At 38.1% G+C, this 27,883-nt stretch overlaps 2 protein-coding genes across 3 annotated transcripts; one reads left to right on the forward strand and one right to left on the reverse strand.

The window, feature by feature from the left end:
* Nucleotides 1–1,008: 1,008 nt before the first annotated feature.
* Nucleotides 1,009–19,309, forward strand: LOC116264089 (receptor-like protein 4). Of its 2 annotated transcripts, XM_031644057.2 has the most exons (10): nt 1,009–1,474; nt 5,038–6,090; nt 7,151–7,298; nt 9,809–9,880; nt 13,843–13,914; nt 16,649–16,720; nt 16,805–16,882; nt 17,075–17,256; nt 17,485–17,617; nt 19,167–19,309. In XM_031644057.2, exons 1-9 carry the CDS (start codon nt 1,372–1,374, stop codon nt 17,604–17,606), a joined length of 1,902 nt encoding a protein of 633 aa, XP_031499917.1. In that variant the 5' UTR covers nt 1,009–1,371; the 3' UTR covers nt 17,607–17,617; nt 19,167–19,309. The 2 variants fall into 2 exon arrangements, with proteins under 2 accessions (XP_031499917.1, XP_031499916.1); XM_031644056.2 differs by lacking the exon at nt 19,167–19,309 and having other exon boundaries at nt 1,010–1,474; nt 17,485–17,785.
* A 2,255-nt stretch (nt 19,310–21,564) lies between these two features.
* On the reverse strand, nt 21,565–26,294 carry LOC116264413 (LRR receptor-like serine/threonine-protein kinase RGI3). Its single transcript, XM_031644610.2, has 2 exons — nt 23,131–26,294; nt 21,565–22,898 (listed from the first exon to the last, which is right to left on the reverse strand). The coding sequence occupies exons 1-2, from the start codon at nt 25,952–25,954 to the stop codon at nt 22,414–22,416; spliced, it is 3,309 nt and encodes a 1,102-aa protein (XP_031500470.1). The 5' UTR covers nt 25,955–26,294; the 3' UTR covers nt 21,565–22,413.
* Nucleotides 26,295–27,883: the final 1,589 nt, after the last annotated feature.

Genomic DNA, 27,883 nt, shown 5'->3' on the forward strand with positions numbered 1-27,883 from the left:
CAAACGGTCTACTTGCTCTTTTATTTTTTTGTTTTTTAGATAATGCATCAAAATAACGGCAGTTCGAAATTATTTTTAATAAAAAACCAAACGTTACCGTTAACAAAAAATATCTTAATTTAAAGAATAGCCTTAACCAAATAATGTATCAATATAAACTTAAGAAATATATTTGTACAAACTTTTTCATTATAAAAATTAACATAGTTGCATATATCTTGTTGTATTCTTTTCTAAATATATTTTTTACATGAATAGCCCCTATTTTGTTGAGCGTTATGAGCACTGAGCACTTACGAGGGGAAGGGGCACGAAATACAATTCCAGAAACAAAATGAAGGTGAATGGTTATTGTGACATGTAAGTGCATGTTATTGCTGTTGTCCAACAACATCATTGATGACGATTGGATTCTGCCGTCCAAGGTTTGGCCGAACTGTGACTCAACTTTTTCATATTCAACTTCACGGCCACCTCGCACGCTTCAAAGTCGGAGGGTTGGACAAGAGAAAAAACGGGTCCTTAATTTAAGTCTCATGCACCGGACGGTAAAGTCCGATGGAGATTTTAAAATCAATTCTTTTAAATGGACTAAAATTCAATTTGAGGAGTTATAAAATTCAATTTGTGTATCCCACTTTCTTTTTTACCTGCCTAATACCAAACACCAATGTGGCTGTACCTGCAAATCCACGAATAACTGTAGAACAGGCATTCCTTTGCGCAGGTGGGATTTAATGAATAATGCCATATCTGGAAGCAAATCTCAACTCTTATGCAAATTTAACCAGCTTGGATCTGGCACAGCTAAATATGTGAGAAGAGTCTGGTCGAAATCGAATCAATTATTGCCAATATGACAAAAATCTCATTCCAAATCTGACTCCATTTGCATCCTATACACATCACCCACCAACAAATAATTGACTGCACACGGCGCCCATCAGGGTGGGTGGTGGGGACTGGGCTTCATTGTATATGGTCAACAATCCATTCGCCTCATCATCGCTCTGATTCCACCTAAATTTGCGCAGAAATGAGCGCTGGGAGACATGTTCTTGGCCCTCAACTTGATTTGACTTCATTCTCTTAAATTTTCTTTTCAACGACATGATCACCATTTACTTAAGAGACTTAAAAAGAAAACAATCGATCATGTCAATGATAACAAACTAACGCCTAGTAAGTGTACACGAATCAGCCTTTTTCTTGGGCTTTTGGCCGTCTTTTGGCCGCACCAGCAATGCAGATGCACTTGGATTGGAAAGGAAAGGATTAAAAGCAGAGTAGCAGAAAAAAAGGCTTCCCCATTTCACGATTGCCTTCTCTTATCTCAGGTCTGCAACCCAAATACATGCCCCCAACTCAGCTATGAGAAAAAGTGCTCCAAATCTGAGAGACTCCATGTTTCGACTCGTTCTCTTGCTTCTTCCCATGTGGGCAGCCCTCAGAATTGCTTCCGCTGCACCCAAAGGCGAGTATCAATACTTGGTTCTGCTTCAGCGACTTTTGTGCTCTTTTTGTTTTTGGTGTACTCTGTGGCTCTCCAGTTTATAGATCATCGTTTCTGTGAGCTTGTTGCATAACCTTCATCGCAGGCATCAGAAAAATCTCTTGAGCGAGATGGTAGCGCTGTTGATTCTGATTAATTCCGTTGTTTTTCGTTGATGGGTGTTTCCACATGGGGTTGAAATTAGTTCTCGTATATGGTTTATTTTGAACGCAATTTTTTTAGTCTAATCGATTTTTCTCCGGATTTTTGGGCACACTCTTCATCTGTAGGCACTGTCAACGGCCTTCGCATGTGTGAAGTGAGACCTTGTCACTCTTGGTAAAAAGAAAAAAAAATTGCGTATAGTACGGAAAACTTAGCTGGTTGATGTTCCCTGCATGGGTTTAAAGTGACTGTTGGGTGTTGATGTTGCATGTATGTTACTCAGTCTCCTGTTTTTGGAACATGAATTTTCTGTCGTCCAATGGAAATTGCTGGACGGAATACTCGCAAGAGAATTTGCGACCAGAATTTATTTCAACATAACACGAAAATAACAGATTGTGCATGTTAAGATGTTTATTACTTCCTAAAAGAATCCGGTCCCTACTCCGTGTAACATGTCCTTTTTTCCAAAGAAGATATTTTGAATTCTTCAGCCTTGTGCGACGTAGAGTGTTCCTCAGTTTGATATTTCTTTTCCTAGCCTTGGGTGACCTGCTGTATCATGGTGGAATTGTGGAGGAACCCTGTTGCATTATAATTAGGATATCTGGAATCTAGAGTTGTGTATCTTCCAACGATTACAAACGGTTGTTCTGAGAAAAACAATGTTCTGACCATACAACACTACTATTTATCTCCAAAGAACCACACTAAGGCATCAAAGAACAAACAACAAGTCTACAAATAATGGGAATGTGGTCTTTTTATGTCCACCATGTGACCAACTAGCAAAGCCATGACCGAGTTTAAAGCATATGGCATATAGTCTGTCAAGCTTCCAATGAATCATTAATTAAAATGCTTCTCAACTTGATGATTATAAAGATTTCACAGTTAAACACAAATGGATTCTGCAGAACTTCCAGTAAATTTACATCTTTTCATGGATGAAATTTGCAGCCAAATGGAATTGTTTTATTCAAGTAATCAGAAACATGATGTGCATTACACTTGGTACTGGAAGCAATTGGCATGCACAATGCTCTGTCAGAGATATAAATGCGTAAAGGAGTAGAGTACTTGTAATGAGTTTAACAATAAAATTAGTGAGGTGCATATCTGGGTGTATATATATACATATATGAACAGACACAGAATTGTGCATTCACGACTATACATACGAAATGTATAACTTTGCAAGTTTTCAAAATCAGACTGCAAAGTTGTAGACTGTTCATTATGGACTACTTGTCTACAGTTTCACCTAACAGGTAATGACGAACAATTAAAATAGTTAAAGTTAGATGTTGATGATCTCAAGGTGACTCAGCGTGCTCAGTCATTTGTAACATGAATGAAATTGGTCAAAGGAAGCTAGTCAACAAAAGGAATAGGTGAAATGGAACAGGTATGACATGGGAACAAAGTTGCTACAGGAAGATGAGAAAATTTAACTGTGATACAAGATGAGACCTTATTAAATTTTTTTAAGTAGATAGCATCGTAACTTCTTCTTCACTAAGAAACCACTTGTGATTGGTATTTTAAGATCTAACATTCTACCTGCAAAATATGGACGGTCAGTGTAAAACCTCCAGTAAGCACATCCAATTGACATGCACACGTCAATTCTTCCAAGTCAGTGAGAGAAGGAAGAGCTAAAGTATCTGTTACCTATGGAACCATTACATTCTCAGTTTCTATGAAAGTGAAGGCCCATTTTGTACAGATGTGGATTCAACCCTTTTTGGTATTATCGCATGCCTAGACAAGCTCACACACACCAGGTTGGTAACTGGATCTCCAAAAATACATCATTTCAGATAATCTGGAAGTTGCATCCATTGTTGGTGATCAACTTAACGTTTGGAAATTTGTGAGTTCTATGATGAAGAATTTCTTTGGCTTTAAGCGATCATATATTAATATTTCTTTATGGATTCCATGACTCTGTTTTGCATTAGATTATGCTATTTGATGGATCCATGGTGTAACTTTTTTAAATTGTGGAATTATTGTATGTTGTATTTTCCAACTTGAATTTTTACATGCTTCTGAAACTGAAACTTGTGTTATATGAATTTTGAAATACCATTTCTTTTCTGAAAGATAACGTTTGTGGGTAAATACCAATTCAGTTACTCATCACTGCTATATGCTGCCAGCATTGATGCTAAGCAATGTGATGTCCTCCCAGCTACGTTGAGGTACCAGTGGAAAATGTAGAATCACATTGTCCTTTTTCATTCTTTTCTCACAGTGAAAATGCCAGCTTTGGCACATTTTGTCACTGATGTCTGACCATTAGAATGTGGTAACGGATTCCTTGTGCTACAATGGCAGTTTTACTTATTTGAGAGGGTAATGGCTGGTCCTACATATTGTAAAATATAGTGATGTCTCTCTTTATTGTTTTTGAATCTTGGACAGTGTTGTAAATCAATCTAAGGTAATGTTAGAGAGGCAAACTGATGCTATACAGCTGAATGCACTCTGTGTACTCAAGATGGAACCACATAAGTGAGTTCTTTTTGGTGAAATTAACTGCATGGTGTCCCAAACCTAGATATGATCCAAGGGTCATATATCTGAGCTGGAAAAGTTTGGACCATCAATTTTGAACTCTGATAAAATCTGATCTTCAGTTCATTTGTTTTTGGTTTGGTTCCTAGGTTTTCAAAATGAGATGACGTCTGCATGGCAAGTTTCGAAAAGTCACTTGCTTGTTTGGGTCCCAGCTAGGTGTGTGTTATGCATTCAGTTGTTCAAATTCCATGTGTCTGTGTTGGCAGTAAGGGCTTGAAGACCACTAAATAGCAACCTTCCTTGATGCCACTTCAAAGTCATTTTACTTTTTATAGTCCATGGGTTGAACAAAACATAATATGAAACCCAAACTTCTGAGTGTAGGTTTACCACTTTGACTTAAGGTAAGCTCCTTTTAGATGATTATTGTAGTGAAATCTTTGTCTAGGTGCAATGACAGCAGACACAGTGTGGCTGTAAAGCAATTTCAACAAATTTGGGTGTGGGGACAATATTTATTATATATATATATACACAATACACACACACACACACAAAAGACACAGAAACTGACAGTAAGATATTGAACAAATAATGGTATATTCATTATTTATATTCATAAAATAAGTTAACAATAAACACCCAAATAGACAAAAAAGGTACCAACTATCATGTCGCCATGTCCAGGCTGTGTTCTGTACTGGCAGTCATGTTCAGCTGTCTTGACATGGGTGTTGAGTGAAAATGGTTCCTTTTTCTTTTCCTTTCTCCTCCACAAGACATTCTGTCTGATATCAAATTATTGTCAATTTTGAGCTGATTCTGTTTTTTCCTCTTACTGTTTATGCCATCAGGTCCATTTGCACTACGCATAAGTTGTGGAGCTCGTGAGAATGTTAACTCTCCTCCAACCAATACACTTTGGTACAGAGATTTTGGTTATACTGGTGGGAAACCTGGTAAAGCATTACCTCCAAGTTACATCAGCCCCAAGCTAAATACACTTCGCTATTTCACTCTTTCTGATGGCCCAGAGAATTGCTATAACATTCATAATGTGCCCAATGGACTTTACTCAGTGAGGCTTTTCTTTGCCCTAGTTGATGACCCTCAATTGAAGAATGAGCCTCTCTTTGATATTTCTATCGAAGGAACACAAGTGTATTCAATGAAACAGGGCTGGAGTAACTTTGATTTCCAGTCATTTGTTGAGGGATTGGTATCAATTTCAGATAATTCTGTATCTACTTGCTTCCACAGCACTGGGCATGGTGATCCTGCCATCCTTTCTATTGAGATTCTTCAAGTTCATAATGATGCCTACTTTTTGGGGAAACAGTGGAGTGGTAGATCAATCCTTAGAACAGCAAGAAGACTGGCTTGTGGTAATGGAAGGCCATCATTTGATGCTGATTTAAGTGGAAACCCTTGGGGTGGTGATCGATATTGGGAGGCTATTCAAAATTTCGACAATTATGGCCATCCCATTTCAACTGAGAATTCAATCAACATTACCTCTGCTTCACCAAACTTCTATCCTGAGAAGATTTATCAATATGCAATTGTCAGCAATGGTACCTACCCTGATTTAACATTCAGCATGGATGTGGAGCCTAACAAAAATTATTCAGTCTGGCTGCACTTCGCAGAGATTGACCCAAGAATTCAAGGTGCAGGCTCCCGGGTGTTTGATATATTGATAAATGGTGATATGGCTTTCAGCAGTGTTGACATCGTTAGGGTTACTGGAGGGAGTTACACAGCACTGGTGCTTAACAAGACCATTGCTGTGAGTGGGAGGATCTTAACTGTAAGTTTCCACCCCAGACAAGGACACACTGCCATCATCAATGCCATTGAAATCTTTGAAGTTATCCCAATGGAGTTCAGGACTTCTGCTGTTGAAGGTCTCTCTCTCTTTCTCCCTCCCTCCTTCTCTCTCTCTCCCTATCTCACACACTCGCACACAGATACAATGGTTCAACCTCACTGTTCAGTTTTACAAATCCATGATCCCCCGCAAAACATACCCATACTGTGCCATGTCTTCATATATCCGTCTCTGTGACAGCTTTTCAAATGCATGCACTGGAAAGATTCTTCTTTCTTTTCCTTTTATTGTTTCTTTCTTGCTGAGCTTCCTGTCACATATCAGCTGCATCTTTTGAACCCTTAGGGGCAACGAGCAAACTTTATATATCTAAATATGTGCTTCTAAACATGTGAAATAGAGTTGGGGAATGTTATGGTATTTTGCATTCAAACTTTGGAAAAAGCTATAGACTAAAACATAAAAACATGCCATACAAAGAATGTTCTAACTTGAACTCATAAGTAATCTCTATTTATCTGTCTAATAGTTCACAGATCTCAAGCTTCTTCATGAAGTTGTAAGTGGTCCAGAAACAAGTTACTCTTTAACTATGCAATTATACCAAGATTACCCTTTTTTGATTTGTCAGCCATTTGGTGCTTCATCCCAGTATTGTCGCCTTCAGTCTTGTCCTACAGAAAATGGTGATTGGTTTATAGATATTGAGATCTATTATTTCATATTGCTTTGCAGTTAGGTCTACTTGCAACTACACTTTATTGTAATAAAATTCTATTTATTTATTTATTTATTTTACATGATCTTTAAGATGGTTATCAGACTCTTTATCCATGAATCTTGAAAACCATATTGAATGCACAGAGTGCATCTGAAGTACCAATTATTTGGTGTGAGGATATGGTTAGCTGACCACTTTGGTAAACGAACTGTTAATGATACATGAAATGATCGGTTCTGATTCTTTATAGCACGCTATATGGCTAGCAACTCGAGCCACTAATGGATGTATTTTCATCCTTGGTCTGTTTGCGTTTTTCCCTTCTTCAAACTGAAGAATATACAGGAATGTCATATTGGCTAATTACTCCTGTATAATTGATTCTGATTTGATTGCTAAAATTTGCATTTAATAGTCAAGACATTGCAAACATTGAAGAACGCCTTAAGCCTGCCTCTTCGTTTTGGGTGGAATGGAGATCCATGCGTGCCTCAGCAGCATCCTTGGAGTGGAGTAGATTGTCAATTCAACCACAATGATGGCTCTTGGGTGATCGACGGATTGTACTTCCTGAACCTTTTATATTTGGGCTTTGGAAAGATAATTTTTCTTTTGGTGAATTCAGGATAATAATAATTGTCCTTTGACTTGGTTTAATTTTGTCATGCCCCATATTGTGTTATGCAGTTCTTTGCTATTCCTTGTTTTATTCTGTTCATATCTCTGTGAAAAATCCCTTTCCATTTTTGTAGTGTGGAATTGTCAACTGAAACATGTTTACATGGCAAGGGCATGTTAAATTGCTGTGGTCAGACTCTAGTAACCTAAAAGAGAACCATGTTGAATGCTAGTCAATACTTGGACTTGTTGTTATATTCTTGAGCTACTGCAGTTAAGTGAGGACTTGTACCTAAATGTAAGACTCCTGTCAGTACGTTCCTTTTATGAACATGCAAAAAGTTTTCATTGTGTAGGAAAGTGCCTTACACTAACTTATACATACAGAATTAGAACTCAATGATATGCCTGTCATGTTGATTATTTGAAATTTAAGTTAATGATCCACAACACAAGGCATGCTTTTGCTAATGGCAGTGAGCTTCTAGTGTGAAATCAGTTTTGATGTGTGATCCTTGATGATAAAACCTGAAGCATATACACCTCTCTGTGGGTGTAAATATTTGTTTGGGTGTTAAGTTCCACTGAGCAACAAAATAAAGCTAATTAATTGTCTAGACAATAAAGAAACCACACAAGCATGTCAATACACCTGACAGTGATTCCTCTCTAACTGATACCTGAAGCAGGAAGATGTTTGTAGCCCGTTTTATAGCCCAGCATCCTTTATTTATTTACATTTAGACCTAAGCAATTTCCTTCTAATGAAGATGTTCCAAACCCATATACTTTCTCTAAATCCTCCATCTTACCATAATAAATACACCCAGTTCAAATATTTCTTTTCACTTCACCATTGGCAGTTGTGGCCAAATAATTATTTTAAAAGGATCCACCAAAAGTTGGATCAAATGAAATCTAAAATATGCTAAACTTTTTTTTTTTTGTAGATCCCTTAAAAAACTAAGCTCAAAAGAAGCATTTCCTTGTGGATAAAGCTCCTTAACATCATAATACCTTGAATTGCATGATGCCTTTTCTTGCATGCTGCTACCGCTGTTTACATGAGTCTGCTACTGCCACTCTCTTTTTCTTCCTCTCGACATCCTCATGATGCCTTCATGTCCTGCTTAATCCCTAGTAAACCCTATAGGAAGATGAAGATGGGGAGAGGAGAGTATTCATTATTGGCTGCTCATCTCGCAGCTTCATGTGAGGTTCCCATTCAAAGAATGCAACAATTGTGAAGCATTGCGTTTATAGCTCTGGGATTATTTCTTATTTAGTGGGTAAGAATATATAATAAAGGCATGCATTTGGCATAAGTGATGAACTATATCATGGTTAAGGTCCTGAACTTGATGAAGATGAGGCACAAACATAGCCTGAGCTCATATGCCTTTAGCGCTCTTATCTACTGTGCTGCATTTAGAGATCTCTTATGAGGTTGGACTATTGATAGAAAGAGCAAGAAATGTGCCATTTGAACCGGTGGTTTATGTCTGCAGGGTGGTGCATTTGGCTAGATGGACTTACATAGAGTTTTCAGGGGGAATCATTTGACATCTAAGTTCATTGATCTTGCTGTTCAATTGAATATACAGTATGCTGAATTTATGTGAATTAGAAGAAATAACCATCAAATATGATTAGTTCATGGATCATTATCTTGCTGATATATCGATTCCTCATTTTTATGATTTCTTGTGGGTAATGCCCTGTCACTTTCTATTGTGCTTTCAACAAATGAATCTAAAACGTAGGTACCTAAATGAGAAGGATGGTCTAGATAGATAATGGTTCCATTTGAAATACATTTGTTTCTGCTGTCAATTTTTTTTCTGCATAGCTAGATCACTACGGCCCCATTGATAGGATTCAAAATTTTTATGGCTCAATGCAATAGTGTGACAAAAGTAGAAGGTATTGGCCATGAATGTGAACTCTGAAGAGTTGACTGGTTTTTGGGAAATAAAAGGCCCTAAAATTTTTTGCCTTCTGCATGCGTCATTTTGTTATAAATGATGCACTTCAATTGGATTGTAAATGTTGACTTTTTAGACAACAAAGGGCAAGTATTGAAATAGCATGCTCAATGGGGGAGATCATCAGGCTCTTGAGCACCCTACTGTGATGCTTGTTAGGTTATGAGCCCAAGACCTCTTCCCACTTCAGTTCCTCAGCTTCTAACAACAAGAATGGCTCAGGGATCAGTTTAACAAGCCCATTTCATATTTCTGTTGGTAGGTCATTTTAAATTTGTGATAAATTAGTTTAACAATCTCTTGATTCTATGTGGTCATAGCATATTTCTGTCGGTTGGTCATTTTAAATTTGCTGTGCCATGCAAAGAGCAAACTGGTTTCTGAGTGTTTCTTCAGCAAGCTCATTATATCCCCTGAAAGTAATTTTATTGAATATTGACTTATATGATGTTTGTGTTTTATGTGTTTAGAGATCTTGGCAACCAAGGTTTGAGGGGCTACTTGGCAGATGCCTTCTCCACATTTAAATATCTACAGAAAATGTACGTCTCTCTCTCTCTCTCTCTCGCTCCTTTCTCTCTCTCACACGCATGAACACATGATAGTCTAAAATCTGTACATGCATAGAATAAGCCTGTGTGAGTGTGTGTATATATTAAGATACATATTACACACACTGAGACACTAGTAAAAAGCCCATGCAATGCGTGGTAATAAACCAGTGGAAGGAGATTACCAAAAAAAAGTTTATCATCATAACTAAGTATTTAGGAAAATTTGTTAAAATACTTTTATTTTTTTTTTCTAGGAGCATTTAGAAATATTAAATATATGTAGTATATCCATTAATAGCAATAAAAATCTGAGAACATTAATATGAGGGAAATTATTACACCATTCCTAAATTACAAGTGATTGTGTGTACAAAATTATAATGCATATACGGTCTGTCAAAATAATGAGGATTTTTTTAGATAACAGGAAGGCTAACAGAACATAGTTTGTAAGAATTTTTACATGAGAAAATGCAAATGAAGCATATGAATGAGGAAGCAGGCCACACTATGTGAGGAAGCAAAAAGTAGTGATGGCTTGATAAGACTCAGTTGTAAGGAATAAAAAATCAAGCTGACAACTGATACAATCAGAGAAGCAAGAAAGGGGAACGCCATTGGTGAATAGTGGATTTGGGAATGTGGCAGTTCAAAGTGCTGAGAGTGGATGAAGAGAAAAGATTCCCTAAGAATTTTCTATATGGAGAGAGAGAGAGAGAGAGAGAGAGAGAGAGAGAGGGAAGGGAGAAATTTTACTGAGTAATAAATGTAAGGAGGAGAGGAAATCTATCAGTAAGATGGCCATGCATCACAATAATCAGCTGTACCATGATGGAACTCAAAAGAGTTTATTCACTAGTAAATATTATATGCATTGTTAATGAATGCAGTGAATTACCAAAAAATGTATATGCAAGTGATCTCCCACATTTAGACATATATGATTTAATAAAGGTTGTTTACTTGGTAAGCAAAAATGTTTTTTTTGGCAGTTCCTTTTCACTGGGTAAGGCAGGGACTTGTTGTCAGGAACTTTTCAGTGTAATAAATATAGAAAAAAGAAAAAAACAAAGGACAATATTGCAACTAACGGCTATACTCAGTAATAAATTCATGAAGATCATGAGAAATAAGGATTTCCAAATAAAAAGTTTTATGATGATAATAGGCAGTCCCATGATGGAATTCAAAAGGCCTTTTAGCAAAAATACATGAATTATGTTAACGAGTACAATGAGTTACAAATGGAGTTACGTATGCATGTGATCTTTCTTGTTTAAAGATATAGTTTATGAAGGTTGTTTACTAAGTATATATTAGTATGTCATTCCGAGAGTACCTACACCCATATGAAAACCATAGATAGAAGTTGTATTGTTGCAATCACAAATTATATATACATATTACATTGGACATCATTTATTTGATAGAAACTGATATTTAGATCATGTTGTTTGGAGTCTTTGGACATATGAACATCAATTTCAAGTCTTGATGTTTTGGCTATGTTATATGGTTGCTCGTACGTACGGGTGCAGTGAGGGGTGTAAGTTGGTTCCAAGTTCCAACAAAGTTTGTGGGGCCAATACCTCTATATATCATAGTCATAAAAAACACTTTTTTTTTTTTTGAAAAAAACACATATAAAACACAAGAAGTATATCAACCATTTAAAATGCTGAAAAATGCCGTTTTTTTTTTTAAATGCCAAAATGAAAAAGAAGTGAAAAAAACATGTTTCATTGTTGCATTTCTTCCCTTTTTTACATTTTAGGTATTTTTTTTCTTTAATGCCAAACTGCTTGTTTTCATTTTATAATTTTTATTTGTTGCTTATCTAAATATTTTTGATGTTTGTGTTTAGTTTCTCACCTATTATTTTTCCCTCATTTTTATGATTTTTAAAATTTTTAAAAAAATTTACCATATATTTGTCGTATTTTCAAGCTTTGCCGTATTGTACCCCAAAAAAACCTTGCCATTTAAAATGTGAAAACGTTTTTTGCGACTATGCTATATATGTACAGATTTAAATGGGTATGCAAAAGTAAATGAGCATTGAATAAGCCAAATTGCACCTTCCTAGAAAGAAAGAGTGATGAGATTTATTTTCTATTATAAATGAGTATTCCAAAGTAATTGAGCATGCAAAGAAATTTAAGCTTTTAAGGGAAAAAATACTGAAATAACTCAATTTCTAAGGAAAAATTTGATGAGATAACTTGCTACTTATGTAAAACTGTGGAATGCATGTAGGTCTCTTTAGGACAACTTATTAAACTTCCTCATTATTCTAAATAAATGGGCATGTAAAGAATAAAATTTTAAACAGATTAACTAGATAACTTTTTTTGAAAAAGTGGCAATACAGAAAGTACCCAAAAATTTTGAAAGGTGTAAAAGAAAAAGAAAATTGGTGTCCAAAATTGGACAGCAAAGGGTAAAAGAAAAGACAAAACTGGAGTCCAAAATTGGCAGCAAAGGAGATAAAATGCATGGGTTGTACCAAACAGTGTTTTGACCATGTTGAAGCCATGTCCTGTGTTTGCATTAGTGTGTTGCCAGTTAAGACAGGTGTAGCTGCCCTTTACGAATGTTCATGTAACATAGGTGAGCCGTTAATTTTTCAGGATATAAAGATACAAATAGATATGTTAGGTTACATGATCTGAAATTTGTTTTATGCTAAAGATGTATATAGATCATATCTATAAGGTCGGATGACCAGAAAAGCATACAATTTATTAAACAGCAAACTTTTTGTAAGCCAGTGCAGGTGCTTCTAAGAGATGGCAACTGGTTGTTGCACAACTCTGCCTTTTGGGTCCATCACTCTCTCTCATTGAGTGCTCATTCAATAGGGAAAGAGATACAACCCAGAAGTCAGGTTTAAGTGAAGGAAAAGTGGCAGTTGCTCTCAGAGTCAATGCTTGGGCCCTACTGAGATAACCAGCCCAGAACTGACATTGAGAGTCACCCCTCTGGGACTGTCAACCAGCCTGATTCTGGGACCCTTTTTTTCACGCTCCTTGCACTGACATTGAGAGTCATCCCCACTTTTCCCTCTCATTGCTTACCTACCTTTTTTTTCTCCCCCTCCTTTTTTCTCTTTTTCCGCTCCACATGACTATCCTCTCCTCCCTAAGATTGGTGGACAATAGAGAGGGGAGAGAGAAGGGGGGGTGCGGTGTTGGGTTGGGTACCTGAAAAACCATTTATCATGTGTACGTGTATATGAATGTTGTGTCAAATGGACTCTTATATTTTGGTGCTGCACCCATGTCTATTTGGCTGGTCGTGGGTGTGGCTTTGGACATGGCTTAGTTGTGGTCAATGCCCCCATGTCTATTTCATTCTACATTTGTGCTTGGTCAATTTTAACCATGTTTAGTTTGTCCAGACAGAGAAACATATTTTTACTTTAAACGCCGATTTGGTATGCATTTTTAATTATTAGATATAATTTTTTTTATGTTAAAATTTTGGTACTAGAAACTAGAAACACTATCTTATAATACTTGTCTATTCTCTCACTTTACTGTCTGCAGAAGTGTTTGTAGTTGTGGAATGCAAATATTGTGGATCTGTTGTCCAATTTAGTCCGCTAATTATGCTCTTTTTATTAATGAATAAGTACTAAAAGCAAGTTGACAATGTTTGTGATTCATGAGTGTATGGATTATTTATTGACAACCACTCCTTTATATATGTGTGTGTGTGTGTGTGTGTGGAGGGGGGTCTATGTGTGTAGTACATGTCCTTCTGTGCGTGCAACTGCTTGCCTCTGCATGTAAATGTGTGCTCAATTCTTCTCCTTTTCTTGTTTCCATCTCTCTCATTATCTTGTCCATATAGATATTGCATTTATTTGCAAAGTTATATATGTAGATTATTCATCAAGTGATCATCTTTGTACAACGATTGGTAATTTGTTGGTTGGCCTTGTGCAGAAACTTAAGTGTTAATAGCATCCATGGTGGCATTCCTCCTTCTCTTGGAACTGTTCGTACTTTGGTGGTCTTGTAAGTGAATTTTTTGCTTCCATGGAAATATGTTTGCCAAGCAGAAAACATTCTATTGTAAATCATATATCATTGTTATGTATAATTCATGAAGGTTGGTTCCTAGTATTATTAGCAACGGGGGTGGAATTTGCACGAGCAAGTGACATTTAGCCCTGACACCTTCAGATTCTTTTTAATGTAATCTTATGCTTTTAAGATAGGAAGCTTTTCATTTTGTTAATTATTTAGATTAATTGTTTCTACGGAGTCACCGGCCACCTCCTTTCAAATTTAAATTTGATTGGATCGGAAAGATAATTTTTAGCTTTCTCATCTAAATAGCAGGCTTGATATATTTTTCAGACAATTTAATGAGATAATCATGGAACTATCTTTATCCTTGAATTCCCTTTTTCCCATATTTCCTGCTTTCCTATATCATTTGAATACTTTGGCTTTGCTTTTGTCTCCTAGAATTTTTAGATAGATATTAGCCTTCATGGTTGTCTAGGTGCTCAATCTGAGACTTAGACATGCCAGGACTGTTGATGTGATCGATCAGGCTTGGGTTGTGTTGGGAGTAGCCTTAGTCTGCAGACAGAAATGAAAACCACAGTGGGTTTCATTCAGACAATGTTTAACTGAAAGGAACAAGATCCAGCTAAATTCTTTTCAGATTCTTAAAGCCAAGAGCCTATAACACATCATATAGGCACTTTATTTTTGTAGTTGTTGACTCCAGGGTTTAGGAAAAGTTGCATTATTTTTTTTAGGATATGGAAAAGGTTTATGGAAGTAGGTTGGATATAGGCCCCACAAATGACATTTTACTTTTGTTGCTGAAGGATTGGGTACTTCATAAGGTTTTATTTGGGTTGGTATATGAGGAATTGTCTTTTACTGGATTAGATGTCACGTGGTCTAATCAAACACTAGTATCATATCTGAATTGAAGCCAGTAAGGTTTTAAAAAGTATCCTAATTAATTCTTTTGTATGTATACATATTTACATCATAGTCACAAATAACGTCTCGGAGTTTTAAACGGCAAGGTTTTTATCGGGTATAATACGGCGAACTTGAAAAAAAGGGAAAAATAAAATACGGTAAATTTTAAAAAATTTTAAAAAACTAAAAATGGAGAAAAAAATAAGTGAGAAACTAATAACACAAGCATCAAAAGATACGTAGATTTGCAACAAATAAAAATAGAAAATGAAAAAAAAATGTTTGACATTAAAAAAATGAAAAAAATGAAAAAAACGCGCTAAAAACGTGTTTTTTTCGTTTTTAACATTTTTTTAAAAAATGTGTTCTTTTAAAGTTTTAAACGGCCAGTTAATTTATCGCGTTTTTTTTTTTAAAAAAACGTGTTTTTTGTGATTCTATACATATATGTAAACAGACACACATATATACATACTTACCTACATATATGTGTATATATGTATGCATGTGCATTTGTATATATGCCATTGTGAGGAACAGCTGTAAAACAATAATCATTTTGGTTTGGTTCATTAACTTCATTTGGACTGCCCTGCTCCTAAATAGGGAGACTGGAACCTCGGAAGAAGGACCTGGTTGGCTTGGTTCAACCTATGCATGCATGTATGCATATGGTTTAACTTTAACCAATAACACAAAATTTTGTTGAATTAGGTATCTTTGAATCACCTGACTATTTACTTACGCAGGAACACAGTTTTGATATGTTTTCAATATTTTCCCCTGGTTTTATATGCTTTGAAGTTATCTATAATTAGCTAACCTGTCAAAAATGGAAGTCTAACACAAGTTGGTCAAGACCATAAAAGTAGTCAACGCTTGTCAGAACCAGTCCATTTATGGGGGTCCAAGTTGGTGAACTATAAAATAAATTCAAGGTCTCAAACCAGAATATTGAAAGTGATAAAAGTAAAAAAGGACCCAAAAGTTCATTGAATCAAGTAAAAATGCATAGTTCACCCCAATGTCATGAAAATCGGTTTTTGAAGCAAAAAGGAAAGTCATAAGTGAAAATGGGTGCAATAATTCTTGGAGCTGTTACCTTTGTCGTACAGGTGGATGCAACCAGTGGCAGACCCAGAATTCTAAACTATGACCAACATCATTAACAGATAAAATATAAGCAACATTAAACAATAGTCAAATTGCGTCGACAAATAAATCTATCTAATGTTAGTAAATTTTGTGTCAAAGCAAGGTGGGGATTCTCTCTCTCTCTCTCTTTGTCTCAGCAGGATGGCCAATCTCCTCTAATTTTCTTTCTTGAATCAGGTGGACAATCAGTTTGCTTTTGCTCTTTTATAACCTACACAAATTCACGCCTTGCCACCTAAACATGCACTGCCACAAGGCCATAAAACTCGTTAAGTGAAGACCTAGTCAGAGACAGGCCTGGGCTTGATCTCTGAAGTTATAGGAGAAAAAAGGGAGTGTAAGAGGATGGAGAAGCGGAGAAAGTTGCTTTTAAAAGTGCCCCATTTACTGTGGGCTGTCATTATTCTATTGGCCACAATTCAACCTCTGGTTTGATTCTTATTTTTTTACCCTTAGCATGTAAATTGGTTCTTCATCTATGTACAAATGTTCGGATGATCTGAAACTTATTGTATTTCATTTGTGTGTACTTTGGATCTTTCCATTAGTTCTAGAATAAATATTGCACTATGTCTGCTTTGAGAGTTTATTATTTTTCAATTATGACACTCTGATGATTGAAATATCTTGTAAATGTGAATATCAACAGAGACCTATCATACAACCTGCTCAATGGAACCATTCCAGAAAGCCTTGGACAATTAACTTCATTACAAGTATTGTGAGTATTGATAGTGCTTTTCAGATACATATTTTTTTTCCTCACAAAAAGTTTTGACTTTGAGATTGTTATATCTTACTCCAGGAATCTTAATGGCAACTTGTTATCTGGAAGAGTCCCATCAGCTCTTGGTGGGAGGCCTCTCCACAGGGCTAGCTTCAAGTAAGTTCTCGTTTACATTTAATGTTCTGAAGAAAATTTTTGGATTTTTAGTGTTTGGTTGCTTCTCTCATCTTTTATCTCTACTTTTCTTCAATCCAATTCGTTTCCTGCCACCTTGCAATTCACTGCATACATGAATAACTCTGAGAAATTTCATCATCAAAGAATCTGATAAACCATGCCGACGTTCAGTTTTACAGGGAATGAGGGCCTCTGTGGTATACCTGGATTGCCTGATTGTGGGCATCATCTTTCTACCTCTGCAAAAGTTGGTATTGTGTTTGGGGCTATACTTGGATTCTTGGTTCTTCTTCTATGTTCCTTTTGCATGTGGAAGAGACGACAAAACATTCTTAGAGCAAAAAAACTTGCAGGTAAGCTAAAACTTTCCACTCTCCTGTACATTCACATTAGTTGGCTTTCATTTTTTTATGCTTGGAAAAATATTTTAGTTTCTGATATTAGAGAAAATGAAGTAACCCCATAAAGAACAAATAAGGTGGGGACGTGAGGAAGATGTTCAGCTATTCTTTGATTGTCGGATCTTTTAGAAGTAACAGACACAGTTTGAAAAGAAGTCTGACAGATGGTTACTTTTACAGCGAAGGAAGCTCCATATGCAAAAGCCAGAACCCACTATGTCCGTGATGTACAAATGACGAGAGCTCCTGCTCATGATCAATTTCGGGTTCATGCAGATAGTGGATCTCAACTGCTTTCCTAAATCAGACAGTTGTGAGTACTCAGAAAGTTTTGTTTCATTTGTAATGTTGGGAAGATGGCCTTCCATTTATATAGTCACAAACAGTCTCTTTCAATCCTAAGTTGCATAAGAGTGTAAAATGTAACAATTACTTTGTCATGGTTCTTTTCTTGTATATATCATTTTTGAACACCAAAGAATGTAAATTTCCTCAAAGGATCTAAAGAAGGCTGCTTGACAGAAAAAGTTCCTTACTTGATGAGTCAGAATTTATTCTGGCAGAAATTATCTCTAGAACATCAGGCAGAAATTATCTCTAAGAACATCAGAATCTTTCTTGTGTTTTTGGCTATAAAGTGAGTATGAATGGTCTGGCTAGCCACTTTGAGCGAAGACTACATGGATACTGGTACAGTGCGGAGCATTTTTACAAAACTTGCGCATGGGAATATGGCTGTACATATGTATATGTATATATACATATATAATGAAGTTTTAAGCAAATAAACACATAACTTCATTGTTACATTCATAAACTATATATTACCAGACAAAAGTTACTAAAATATACCAAAAACATATAAAAAGTACAGAAAAAAATTAAGTCTGCCATGTCCAAGCCATGTCCCATTCCCACACTCTTGTTATATTCTGCCGACATGGATACTTCTACCTTTTTAGAAATGTCCTGTTACATCTTCACTCAATCATATTGCAAATCATCTCTTTCTCGGTGGTTTCTTGTTTTCAACTTCATATCCAATTGATGCAGACATGTGAAACTTATGGGGCTGAAGTACTTCGGACCAAAATATGTGCTCTTATATGTTTGTATGCGTTGCATTTTGTTCTTAGTTTTGTTATGATGTTTCTGATTTTTCTGATATATCATATTTTTTCTGCCCTGTAAAGACTAAGTAAGCTCCGCCTAGAAAATGAAAAACCACAAGTATTCATTGGTAGTGTTAAGATGATGGCTTCCATTTGTAGTCACAAGTAGTCTGCTTCAACCTTCAGTTGCATGGGAGTGCCAGCAAAATGTAACAATTACTTTTTCATGGTTCTTCTCTTGTGTATGACATTTTTTTTAACACCAAAGAATGTAAATTTCCTCAAGGATCTAAAAGTTGCTGGTTGACAGGGAAAGGTCCTTGCTGTATGATTTCAGTAATTATTCTGGCTATAGTGATGACCAAAAAAATCAAAACATCTTTCCCGTGTTTGTGGCACCATAATTGAGTATGACTGGACTGGTTAGCCGACTCATGGGTACTGCAAACCATCTCTTTGCTTGGTGGTTGATGCTTCTTTAACATCTGATCCAGTTGAAGCAAACTTATGCAACTCACGTTGTTGAACTATTTTGTTACCAAAATATAAAACTCTTTTATGTAGTTTTCTTTGCACTCTTGTATTTTTTTTCCCCTAAAGTTTCTGTTTTCTTCTTATATATCATTTTTCTCTGCATTGTAAAGACCAAGCTTTAGCTAGAAAATGGAAAATCAGACTTAAGCATCTGAAATCAAACGCAACGTGAGCAGCGGAGGGACTTTTGACAAACATTCTGCTTTTATTTTTCAGTGCATTTTACACAAATTTTCTCCTTACAAGGACAAGGAATTCAAGCACATCAACATATTGTCATATACTCTGCAGTTGTTACCCCCCTTCAGTCTCTATGCATTGAAAAGGCCAAGCTTTAGCTAGAAAACGGAAAATCGGAAGTAAGCATCTGAAATCAAACGCAATATGAGCAGGAGAGGGACTTTTGACAAACATTCTGCTTTTATTTTTCAGTGCATTTTACACAAATTTTCTCCTTACAAGGACAAGGAATTCAAACACATCAACATATTGTCATATGCTCTGCAGTTGTTACCCCCTTCAGTCTGCATGCCATGAGCTTAAACTGTACAAATTTTACGAATTAAAATCACTTGACTGTTGCAGCATGTTTTATATCTAAGCCAATTTTGTATATATTCTTTATCCGTTCTATATTCTTATAGGTTTAGATTTCTGGTAGCTCATTATATGCTTGAGCAGTCCCAGTCTGTATTTGATGTCAGACTCAGTTAATATGTTGATGTACACATGAACATTTTGCTTTCGCCAAGTAGACCTACTGCTTTATATAAAACTCCAGTGATGCTATCTGTGTACGTATTTATTACTAATGGTTCCATTAATGCATGGCATGCCTGTAGCACTTCATCCATACAACTAACAAAATTATGCATTAATTTGTTTGATAGCCCACAATTTGTTTCTACTGTAGAATGTAGTGGTGTGTCGCATAGCCACAATATAAAGAAAAATTTACCTAATAAACAATCGTTCTTATCTCTTTTAATCTCTTCTTGTTTTGGCCATAGTTACTTTAATTTATCATAAACAACTGGGTGCCTAATTTTTTTTCAAATGGTCCGTCAAGCATTTGCATCACATTTGTTTCCCTTAGTTTCGAACACAAAACTTTTAGATCCTCAGGTAGATATCTTGTTTTCACCTCCTCTGTAGTGAAAGAATACCACGGAGACCCGATGAAGGCCTAATTGGGGCCTAGATGGAATTTGACTGCTCCTAGTCGGTATATTAGGGATAAGACAACGCGGCAAAAGTGAAAGAAATAACAAAAAAAAAAAAAAAAAAGAAGGCCAGGAAGAAGAGACACATGAAGGGTGGTTGTGTTTTTGGGGGGCCTTGACATGCTGAGCTACAAAATAACCAATATTTTGTCTCTCGAATACTTCTTTTTGGTCGTTTGTCAAACGAAACACGCTGATATGCAAAATAACCAATATTTTGTCTCTCAAATGCTTTTTTTTAAGGTCGTTTGGTAAATGGAAACGGAACGTTTCGTGAGTGTTTTATGAATTAGGGCAGATTTATAGACATTTAGTTTTAATGTTTCATGAATTTGCACTATTTTTTGGAATAAATTCATGAAACACTATGAATGTTCCAACTACCAAAATGTGTTTTCTTGTTCTTTAATATGAGGAGTTAAAACGTCTTTAAGTCATTCATCTTTTATGAACATGGTGATGATGTGTGGGTGTCTGACCAGGACTTTACTTACATCCATGGTTTTCCTCGGAAGAATAATTACGCAGATGTGATTCTGCATCAAATTAAAACGCGTTCCTGTTCTATAAGATACATCTCACAAATTGAAAGGCCGGACTTTGATCTTCTCGAGCAGACAAGACAGACGCCCTGTTGGACAGGGGTATATATTTTCCCCAGTTCCGCCCTATTCCGTGGTTACCCATGGGACAGACCTGCAGGACTACGCTCTGCGTCCGATGGTCGTCTCTCTCCCTCTCTCCTGCCGCTCAGCTGCTCTCTGCTCCTCCGGTGCTCTGGCAATGAACACAGGCGATCGATCGCCATCTACATACACTCGCTCTTCTCCCGGTGCTCTCTGACCCTCTCCCGCTGCTCACCTGCACGAAACTATAACCTTGACATCAGTAGTTCTAACTCTCCCCAATTAACCCCTATTCATCTTCCCCAGTTCGCTGTTCATGGTGGGGAACTTGGGATTGTGGGTTGTCCTTGCCCCTTTTGTCGTACTCAATCAGGAACAGCTCACAGTCCTCGCCACTGCATTTGTTTCTCTTAAAAGTAATGGCGTTCTACCGAGAACATAAAAGAGAGGCTCCCTGCAAGATTAATCGGCCTGTCAACCTACTGTTACTCTGACATCAACAACACTGTTGTCTACCGAGTGACAACATTTTAAGTGCTTCTCATGTGGGTGTTTTGACTGCTGAAGAATCTTCCATACCAGAGTACCACGGAAATTATATGGAGTAACTCATTATATGGAGTAACTCCGCTACGTTGCTGAGTTACTGATCTATGGCCAAGCTAAAAGTGGTGAACCACTCCGCATTAAAAACCAACAAACCGCAAGCTAACTGTGCCACAGAGAGAGAGAGAGAGAGAGAGAGAGAGAGAGAGAGAGAATCCCTACTAAACAGCTGCAATAGAATTATTTTTTATCATGGTCGCAACCAAAATAATGCCTGAAAAGTAAACTAGCAGCTTTTACACGAAAAAGACTGGCCAGATCCAGCTTATTGAGATGGAATCATGAACATTGACGGGTTCCCATCAGTTCCGGCTGTAGCCAATCTTGGTCTATCACGTGCATTCATGTGGTGTGCAGTGGCCATGACCACCATCAAACGCCCAATAATACATCCATGACTGTCCGAAGCTGTCCTTTTCACATGGATGTGGGCACGTCATCCTTTGATTACATGGTCTGTCCCCACCTTCCAACAAGAAAAAAACCGACCACTTTCTTAACACAGCCAACTCCACAACAGCTAAAATTGAGCTTGGCTTCTTCCATCAGTTGCTTTCTCATGTACACTTGCTAGACATCCACAGAATCCCCACCTCACAGCTCACTTCTTTTTGGTGCTTTTGGCATCATCACCGCCCACTCTGTTTGTCATCATCGGTTTGTCGTAAAATTTGCAGGCCCCACTCTGATGGCAGATATAGCATCAACTTCATCATCAACAAGAGAAAAACCAGTAAATATTTCCTTAACAGAGGCAACCATGTAGCAGCGGGAAGAAGATTGGCTTCCTTCATTCAATTATTCCTCCTTGTTTGTGGATGTTGAAAGGGCTTTTCTCCTTTCAGGTCATCAATCTTTTTCCCTTTTGGCACCGTCACCGTTGATGTGCAGTAGGCATACAGTGATTGGCCATGTGATGTGTCAAAGTCAAGGACCCCCGTTGTTGCCATTGATTGCCCGAATGAATTTTTTTGACATTGCAAAAGGCCAATATCCGTTCCACGCTCCTTAGTAGAGGTTAATCTTAGTAGAAACAGAGGAAGAGTATGGCAGTGAGCAATTTGAGGAGCCTGGATCTAGATGAAGCCCTGCACTTGATGCAGTGGAGTGGTTTGGTGTAGGACTATTCGTTGGCTCAGATGTGCCAAGTTTATGCGCCTCTGCTGGGGCGTCATGGCGGATTTCCTTGAGAAGCGCTGCTACATCTTTCATGGTAGGCCGTTCTTCGGCATTGTTGTTAACACATAACAATGCTATACCAAGTGCTTGCAGCATCTCCTGGATCTGTGAGTCTGGCCTGCCTTGCAGCTTTGGATCCAACAACTCAAGAGCGCTACGCTTATTTCTGCGGTGGTCTTTCACCCACTGAACCAAATGTAGGCCTTCTGGGAAGGCCGCGTCAAGGGGGTGCTTGCCGGTCAGGACCTCAAGTAGGACGACTCCAAAGCTGTAAACGTCACTTTTCTCTGTAATCCGTAACATGGATCCGTACTCTGCAGTATGTTGGAAAAACAACAGGTCATTTAGCCATTGGTTTTGAAAGATGGATATATATGCAGGGAGAGAGGTCAGTTTAGTGATTAATCACTTTGAGGCCTAAAAGAATATAAAATTTGTTTCTGATTAAAGTCACTTGCAGTATGAAAGAAAAACGGATGACTTTAATGAATAAATTCATAAGCAGAAAGCAATTTCACAGAATTAAAAAGGTGTTGATCAACATACCAGGAGCAATGTACCCGTAAGAGCCAGCAAGAAGTGGAGATGACCTAGAGTATCCCATCCCATCTTCATCCAGCAACTTGGCAAGCCCAAAGTCAGCTAAATAAGGCTCATATCTTGGACCCAGCAAAATATTGTTGGACTTCACATCTCTGTGAATTATGGGCGGTATGCAGTCATGGTGCAGATAGGCCAGTCCTTGTCCTGCACCCAGCAAGATATTATATCTCATCTCCCATTCTACTGCCACACCATTGCTATTCTCATTGTGCAACAGTGAGGCCAAACTGCCGTTGGGCATGTAATCATACAAGAGAAGCTTTGTGCTCCTGTTGCTGCAGTAGCCCAAGAGTCTTACTATGTTTTTGTGCCTTATGGAACCCAATGTGCTCGTCTCAGAGGCAAAAGCTAGTTCACTGCATTTCTTGCTAGGCCATAGCCTCTTCACTGCCACATTGTCACCGCCAGTTACTGATGCTCTGTACACCATTCCAGAACACCCCCTTCCAATGATATTTTCAGGTATAAGACTGCGTAATATGGCATCCAGTGGGATGTCCCGTTTCTGGAAGAGTGTTATGCTCCAAGGTGGAGCAATCTCCGGATCCCCTGTGTCTTTTGGCAAACTTGTGCGTGCTCTTATCAGCATATACGCTGCTAGCAGTAGTAGCATTGCTGTTGCACTGAGCAGGAGGCTCATTGCCAATTTTAACATATTGGATTTCGACGATGATGGTGCATGTGCACATGAACTATCAGATACACAGAGTGCTGAATTTCCAGTGAGATCACTTAAAGGTAGCTTCTTGAAGAAGGGAGTATCTGGCAAGGCGCCAGAAAAATTGTTGAAGCTCACGTTCAGTGTGACTAGATTTTGAAGAGTTGAGAGAACAGAGAGGTCTCCTGTCAGCATGTTGTATGACAGGTCGAGTGTTCCCAGCTTGATGAGGCTAGAGAATTCCTGTGGCAGCCGGCCCGTGAGAAAATTCTTGCTTAGATTCAATGATATCTCCAAAGATGGCAGCAATCCAAGTTGAGGAGGAATCTCCCCATGGAGTCTGTTGCTGCTAAGATCCAAGAGTTGCAGTTTACTACAGCGGCCGAGCTCGGCAGGGATCGTGCTAGAGAAATTGTTGTTCCCAAGCATGAGTTTGTTTAAAGAACTCAGCAAACCAAATGCTGGATTCAGATCTCCAGTAAGATAGTTCGCTGACATATCTATAATTTGCAGGCTTACCAACCGGCCTATATCTGTAGGTATATTTCCTGTAAGGCTGTTGGAATGAAGGTCAAGGAACTGGAGGCTCGTGCATGAAGAGACTTCTCCAGGAATTGGCCCAATCAATTCGTTCTGACCCAAATCAAGAAACTCCAATCTTGTCAACTTCCCGATCTCGGCTGGGATCGATCCAGAGAGGCGGTTGCTGCTTGCTCTGAACCGAATCAGAGAAGTGCAGTTACCAATTTGTGCTGGGATTGGACCGGAGAGATCATTGGAGAGGAGAAGCAACTTTGTTAGATTTGTCAATGCAAAAATCTGCTTTGGAATAGATCCTACGAGGCTATTCTGAGAAAGATCAAGCGCCTCCAGCTTTTCACAATCAGCAAGAGAGGTGGGAATACTTCCTTCAAGCTTGTTCTTCCACAAGTAAAGCAAAGTTAGACTCTTCAGCGTCCCTAACTCTGGAGGTATCTGACCTGTAATTTGATTGTTATCAATCTCAATATGGGTTAGAGCTGTGCAGTTCACCAGGATCGAGGGTATACTGCCAGAGATCTGGTTGACACTCAAAAGAAGCTCTTCAAGTTTTTCCAAGCCCCCAAAACTTTGAGGAATGCTTCCTGTTAGAGCATTCATTGATAAGTCAATGACAGCCAATGAAGAACAGTTGCCGATCTCAGGAGGGATGGTACCAACCAAGCTATTTTGCCACAAAAGAAGGTGTTGTAGGTTTGAGAGCCTGCCCAACTCCTTAGGAACTGAACCAGATAGCGAATTCCCATAAAGATATATGCTTTGCAGTTCACTGCAGTCCCCCAACTCTTTGGGTATTGGACCTGACAACATGGCTGTATATATGGCAAGAGTTTGCAGTTTCTTAAGTTGCCCAAGTGTAGCAGGAAGGGGGCCTGTTAGGCTGGTCTCAGCTAGACCCAACATGGCGAGTTCACTGCAATTTCCAATCTCTAATGGCAGCGGGCCTTGGAGATTTGCATTTCCTCCTGCTCTGAACACCGTCAAATTCTTCAAGTTGCCTATGCTTGAAGGCAACCCACCATTCAACTGGTTGTCATAGAGAACCAACCACGAAAGGCTGGTGAGGTTGCCAATATCTGCCGGGATGGGTCCCTCCAAAAAATTAGAGTTAAGATAGAGCTTTTCGAGCTTGGTGAGCCTGCATATTTCATTTGGAATAGCACCGCTGATTCCATTATTGCTCAGGTCAAGAAAGGTCAGTTGGGAATAGTCACCCAACTCTGCAGGGATTGAACCAGTGAGGTTGATCCCTGATAGAATCAATGTCCGGAGGGATTTGAGGGATCCGAAACCAGAAGGAGGAGGACCATGAAGAGAAAGAGACTTCAGACTAACCTGGATCACGTCACCCTCGGCATTGCAGAGAACGCCGTTCCATTTGCAGGGATTGCCATCATCAGGATTCCAGTTACTCAGGCTCTCGGTTGAGCCATTTAGACGTAGCTTCCATTCTAGGAGTGCCTGTCCCTCTTGGTTCAAAGCCTGAATGGCCACGAATCCAAATAATGAAAGGAACAAGAAGAAGAGGAACAGAGAAGATGGCAGTACATGCTTCTTCTCTGCTTCCATGGATTTACAGGCATTAGACAGGGGATGATGAGATTGAGAAGAGAAGAGCAGCAGAACCCATGTTCCTGTTATATGCTTCAGATCAGAATCTCCGGATCCAAGAGCAGCTACCTCGCATCAGAGAAAGAGAGAGAGAGAGAGAGAGAGAAAGTTCAAACAAAATGAGAGGGATACATATTTTCTACTATTTCTCTGCAGAGGGGGCATGTGAGGTGGGACGTGTATAGGGTGATGGATTTAAACATGCTGTCGTGATTGTGTCCTTTTCCTTTTTTCAGATTTCTTTTCAACCAAAGATTAAACAAGCAGAAAGTGGGGTAGTAGTGGGTCCTTCTTTATCATTTGTTTTGTAGCTTTTAATAGTGTGTAAATGATGAGGAGCGGGAGCATGTGAGCTGGGTTCGTTTAAAATAAACGATTTAACTAACGATGATGGGCAGCCAAGTATGTCTATTATATATCTTTTCTCATCTTTTACCTGACTTGAGCACCGTGTTGTGGGGAGAGAGAGTGAGAGAGCACGTGGCCTAGAACATGATACTTTGATGAGCATTGACAATGTCAGTGTTGGAGAGAGAAAGAGAGATTCACAAAAAACCGCCAATTTCTCTTTTATTTAATCAAACTATGAGGTTTAAGAACTATTTATAGAAAGGTTGAAACATCCACACTTTTCCCCATCCTCTCCAAGATATAGATCTGCTTTTAGGACTTTGGGTATGAGGAACTCTAGATGACCAGGTCATTAGGGTCAGCAAGTTGACTCATCGGCCGATCGAATATCCAAATAACCATAATTCCATAATTGCAGTCAAATATCAGTGAGTCAAGCTGAATCAAGAGCAAGACAAAGGCAGAGGTGAGCCAGGTCGAATCGAGCCAAGTCAGGTTCTACTTCGCCAAAACCGCAAGTCATGCCTGGATTTGTAAGAAATTCGATCTGACTTGGAAAATTTCTGATTTAGCTCGACTAGTTTGCCAAGTATGATTAAAAGAGACTTCTATTTTTGTTGATTTATACAACAATTTGACATAATATTAAACAAGATGAGTTGTTTCAAGAGGGAAAAGCATGTCAACATTTATAATATTAGGATATGGTTTGAAATGCATTAGATGGAAATGACATTTGAATGAAATAAGCTTAACATTCAGAAGTTGTTCTAGTTGCATGATAATGAAGTGGGCGTGTACATTACAAAAAGGAGTATGGACTAAGGAGGAAGGGCAATGCTATGTTCCTTTGTTCTTCCCTTCCCTATAAGCAGCTTTGACGATGTCGGTAAGGAAAAGACAAGAAGACCATATCAGAATGGAGGGTCTTGCCCTGAAGCAAACACTGTAGCAAACACCTACAGTTGCTGTACCTTGCCATTTCCACAACACATGTTTTAGGATTTTGTCCTCGTCTACGTGTTTTCATTTAAGAGGTCTATACTTCTTTATTCTTTCCATAAACCGAACCCTACCAACGTGTCCATAGGGTTGGTTTAATGGAATCTGGCTTTAAATTGTCTGAAGCCAAATTCTTAATAATTTTTTTTGAAATAATTACAAAATGCCGCCTAGGTATTGAGTAAATAACCAATGACTGCATAAGATTTGAAAAACAACAACAAGCGCTCATCTTTTTAAAGCAATTCGCAAAGACCCATGTTGCCAACGTACGTGGAAGGAAGGTGTGAACTTTTCATATTAAGATACAAACTCATACTTAAGTGGTTCACGAGCCGTGCAAAGAGAGCTCGAATTCTTCTCAAGTGTCTTAGACAAATCTCAAACTTAAGTTGAGTTCGACATTATTAGCTCGAGCTCGGCTTGACTCTGCTCTGCTCGAGTTCTAAATACTCGAGCTTCGCTTAATTAATCTCAAACTATGGATTGGCTTGCGGCAGACCAAACATTTCATTAAACTATTTTGTTTTTAAA

The sequence above is a fragment of the Nymphaea colorata genome, chromosome 11 (genome assembly GCF_008831285.2).
Source record: "Nymphaea colorata isolate Beijing-Zhang1983 chromosome 11, ASM883128v2, whole genome shotgun sequence".
Lineage (NCBI taxonomy): Eukaryota > Viridiplantae > Streptophyta > Magnoliopsida > Nymphaeales > Nymphaeaceae > Nymphaea > Nymphaea colorata.

Bases quoted from the DNA above. Each gene is read 5' to 3' on its own strand.
- LOC116264089 (XM_031644057.2), top strand. From the start codon at position 1,372: ATGAGAAAAAGTGCTCCAAATCTGAGAGACTCCATGTTTCGACTCGTT. The intron at 6,091-7,150 runs GTCTCTCTCTCT...TGCATTTAATAG, and splicing joins CAGGACTTCTGCTGTTGAAG to TCAAGACATTGCAAACATTG. The intron at 13,915-16,648 runs GTAAGTGAATTT...GAATATCAACAG, and splicing joins GTTCGTACTTTGGTGGTCTT to AGACCTATCATACAACCTGC.
- LOC116264413 (XM_031644610.2), bottom strand. From the start codon at position 25,954: ATGGAAGCAGAGAAGAAGCATGTACTGCCATCTTCTCTGTTCCTCTTC. The intron at 22,899-23,130 runs GTATGTTGATCA...AACATACTGCAG, and splicing joins TTACGGGTACATTGCTCCTG to AGTACGGATCCATGTTACGG.